Here is a 2,972-nt window from a genome sequence, read left to right as displayed (position 1 = left end):
TTCCAGAACCATACTCAACCGTTGGACAAGCAGTTTAGTAATGACCTTATATAAAACATTACAGCATGAGATTGGTCTAAAATCATTGACAGACATAGGAGTATGTACCTTGGGGATCAATGCCAAAAGTGTGGTGTTAACTTGTTTAAGAAGTTTCCCCGTAGTAAAGAAATCCAATACCGCCCTTGTAACTTCTGTACCCACAACTGGCCAAGCTGCCTTGAAGAAGCCGGACGAGAAACCATCAGGGCCCGGAGCCTTATCCTCGGCAATGTCAAAAATGGCTAGTTTCACATCTTTCGGTGAGAAAGGTAGGGTTAAGTGGCTAGCTTCCTCATTGGATAGTATATGCCTCGCCCAAGGTCTGAGGTAATTAATATCCACCAATAACCGACGTCTGTTACCTCCTAAGAGGTTCTGATAAAATGACACGAATTCTTGCACGACCTCACTCGGTTCTGTGTGAGTGGTACCATTCTCATTATTTATTTGCAAGATCCTCCTCACTGCCCGTCTCTGAGCGATTTTGCGAAAGAAGATCCGGGAGGATTGGTCCCCTCCCTCATCCATTGCAACTTGGCTCTCTGTTGTAGCATAATTTGCTCAAGTTTGACTGCTTTAGTTTACACTAGCCGGCAGCAATGTTCTAGAAAGAGGAAGAGCTCATTCTGCCTGTCTGAAGTCACCATGTTTTGTGCCTCTTCAAGGAACCCCTTCGCTAATTGGACATTAAGGGTCAAGTCTCCCTTATTCCACCTCTGTTGTCTAAAGACCGGTTTGAGGGCCTTTAGTTTACGTGACACTGCATACATGGGCACTCCAACCACCTCATGCTGCCATATATTCTGGACACTGGGGATAAAATCAGGCGAATGGGCCAGATAATTGTCAAACCGAAACATACCTCCATTTTGTTGTTGTGTATCCCCATGTAAGACTAATGGTGAGTGGTCAGAAGTCTGGGGCGTAAGGCAATGATATGACGATGTAGGAAATCTTGCAAGCCACCGATCATTTATAAGAATCCGATCCAGTCGCTTCCATAAACTTCGTGGGGTCGTACTGCAGTTGTGCCATGTATACCATTCACCTTGCATAGGTAGAGGCAATAACCCGGCCTCCTGAATGCCAGCATTAAATTCTTCCATGGCCATCCTTATATCTCCCGAAATGCCACATACCTCATTAAGATCACGGACTGCCACATACCTCATCCTTAAATTCATCTTAGCTGATTCTTCAAGTCTAAGATGGCGTGGACCACGAGGGAAACGCTCAATAATTGGACCCAAGTGATGCCACGGGTCCTGCCAAACAAAGAATCTACCTCCATTTCCAATCTGGTAATCCACGATAGAGCGAAGAAAAGGACGGAGCCTGAGTATTTTCCGCCATCCCCAAGAACCTCCATATTCACGGACAAGTCCAAATTGATGTGTCCTGTAACCGGTCTTAGGAAAGCCATTGAACCCAGATGGATGTCCTGTCACACTGGATAATATCACATAATTTCTTGCTCATTAATGCGCGATTCAAGGTAGAGATGTCCTTGAACCCAAGTCCCCCCTCATCTGCTGGCCGACACACATCTTTCCAGGCTACCTTTGCGTAGCCGCAAGACGTTGTACCCTTCCATAGGAAATTCCTCAACCTCTTCTCAATTTCCTTGATAACTTTCTTAGGTAATATGAATGCAGATGCCCAGTATAAACTTAATGTCGAAAGCACGGATTTGGTGATTTGTACTCGCCCAGCATATGATAACGATATTCCTTCCCATCCAGTAATGCGTGCATCAATTTTTGAAATAAGAGGTTGACAGTCAGAGATAGACAGTGTAGAAGAGATTAAGGGGAGACCAAGATACCTCATTTGTAGGTGCCCCTCTTGGAATCCCAAAATCTCCAACATCTGATCTTTCAATTCTTGAGCCGAACGGGAGATGATTAAGTGGTTTTTTTGAACATTCAGCCAAAGGCCCGACAATTCCGCAAACCATTCCAATCCCTCCTTGAATACTCTGATGGCGTCAAAGTCAGCTCTGCAGAAAAGTAGTAGGTCGTCTGCAAATCCCAACTGAAAAACCTTGGAACTCTCACACTTCAAATGATAGGTGAATTGCATATCCTGCTCAATTCGTTGCAGGAATCCCAAATGTAAAGCTTCCATAACGAGAACAAACAGGTAAGGAGATAGTGGGTCTCCCTATCGTAATCCTCTTGCTCCAGTAAAGAACCCATGAGGTTTTCCATTGAGACCAATTGAGAATGATGTCGTGGAAACACACTCCTCGATCCACCTTGTGAACTTAGTTGGGAATCCGAATAACTGCAAAACTGCTAACAAGAAGTCCCATTCCACCGTATCATATGCCTTTCTGATATCCACTTTAAGCGCGCATCTGGGAGGTAGGCGCATCTGGTTATAGCCTGACAATAGTTCCTGGGCTAGCATAATGTTGTCACCAATGCTTCTTCCCGGAATAAAAGCTGTCTGACAGGGGCTAATAATCTTGTCTAGCAAGCTATTCGGTCTCTGAACAAGTAGTTTTGCAATGATCTTGTATAAAACATTGCAGCATGAAATCGGTCTAAAATCATTAACCGACATAGGAGTGTGTACCTTTGGTATTAGTGTCAAAATCGTGGAGTTGATCTGTTTTAGTAGTTTTTCCGTAGTAAAGAAGTCCAGAACCGCCCTCGTTACTTCTTCCCCCACCACAGGCCAAGCCGCCTTGAAATACCCTGACGAGTAACCATCAGGTCCCGGCGCTTTGTCTTCAGCGATATCAAACACTGCTTGCTTCACATCATCCGGTGAGAATGGTAGCAGTAAGTGGCTAGCTTCCTCATCAGTAATACAGTGCCTCGCCCATGGTCTAAGGTATCGAATATCCACTGTGACCTGTCGTCTGGTACCTCCTAAAAGGTTCTGAAAGTATGAGATAAACTCATGGGCGACCTCTCCTTGAT

The 2,972-nt window shown here is 44.9% G+C and overlaps 1 protein-coding gene across 1 annotated transcript; it reads right to left on the bottom strand.

Annotated features, from left to right (window-relative positions):
* Positions 1-623: 623 nt before the first annotated feature.
* Positions 624-1,226, bottom strand: LOC148785033 (uncharacterized). The gene has a single exon (XM_088875201.1). The coding sequence runs from the start codon at positions 1,224-1,226 to the stop codon at positions 624-626; it is 603 nt and encodes a 200-aa protein (XP_088731327.1).
* Between the last annotated feature and the right edge of the window lie 1,746 nt (positions 1,227-2,972).

The sequence above is a fragment of the Sesamum indicum genome, linkage group LG11, assembly GCF_026168435.1.
Source record: "Sesamum indicum cultivar Baizhima isolate 11 linkage group LG11, ASM2616843v1, whole genome shotgun sequence".
NCBI classification, from domain to species: domain Eukaryota; kingdom Viridiplantae; phylum Streptophyta; class Magnoliopsida; order Lamiales; family Pedaliaceae; genus Sesamum; species Sesamum indicum.
Note: the sequence above shows the minus strand (reverse complement) of the source record. Positions and strands in the feature narration are given on the sequence as shown.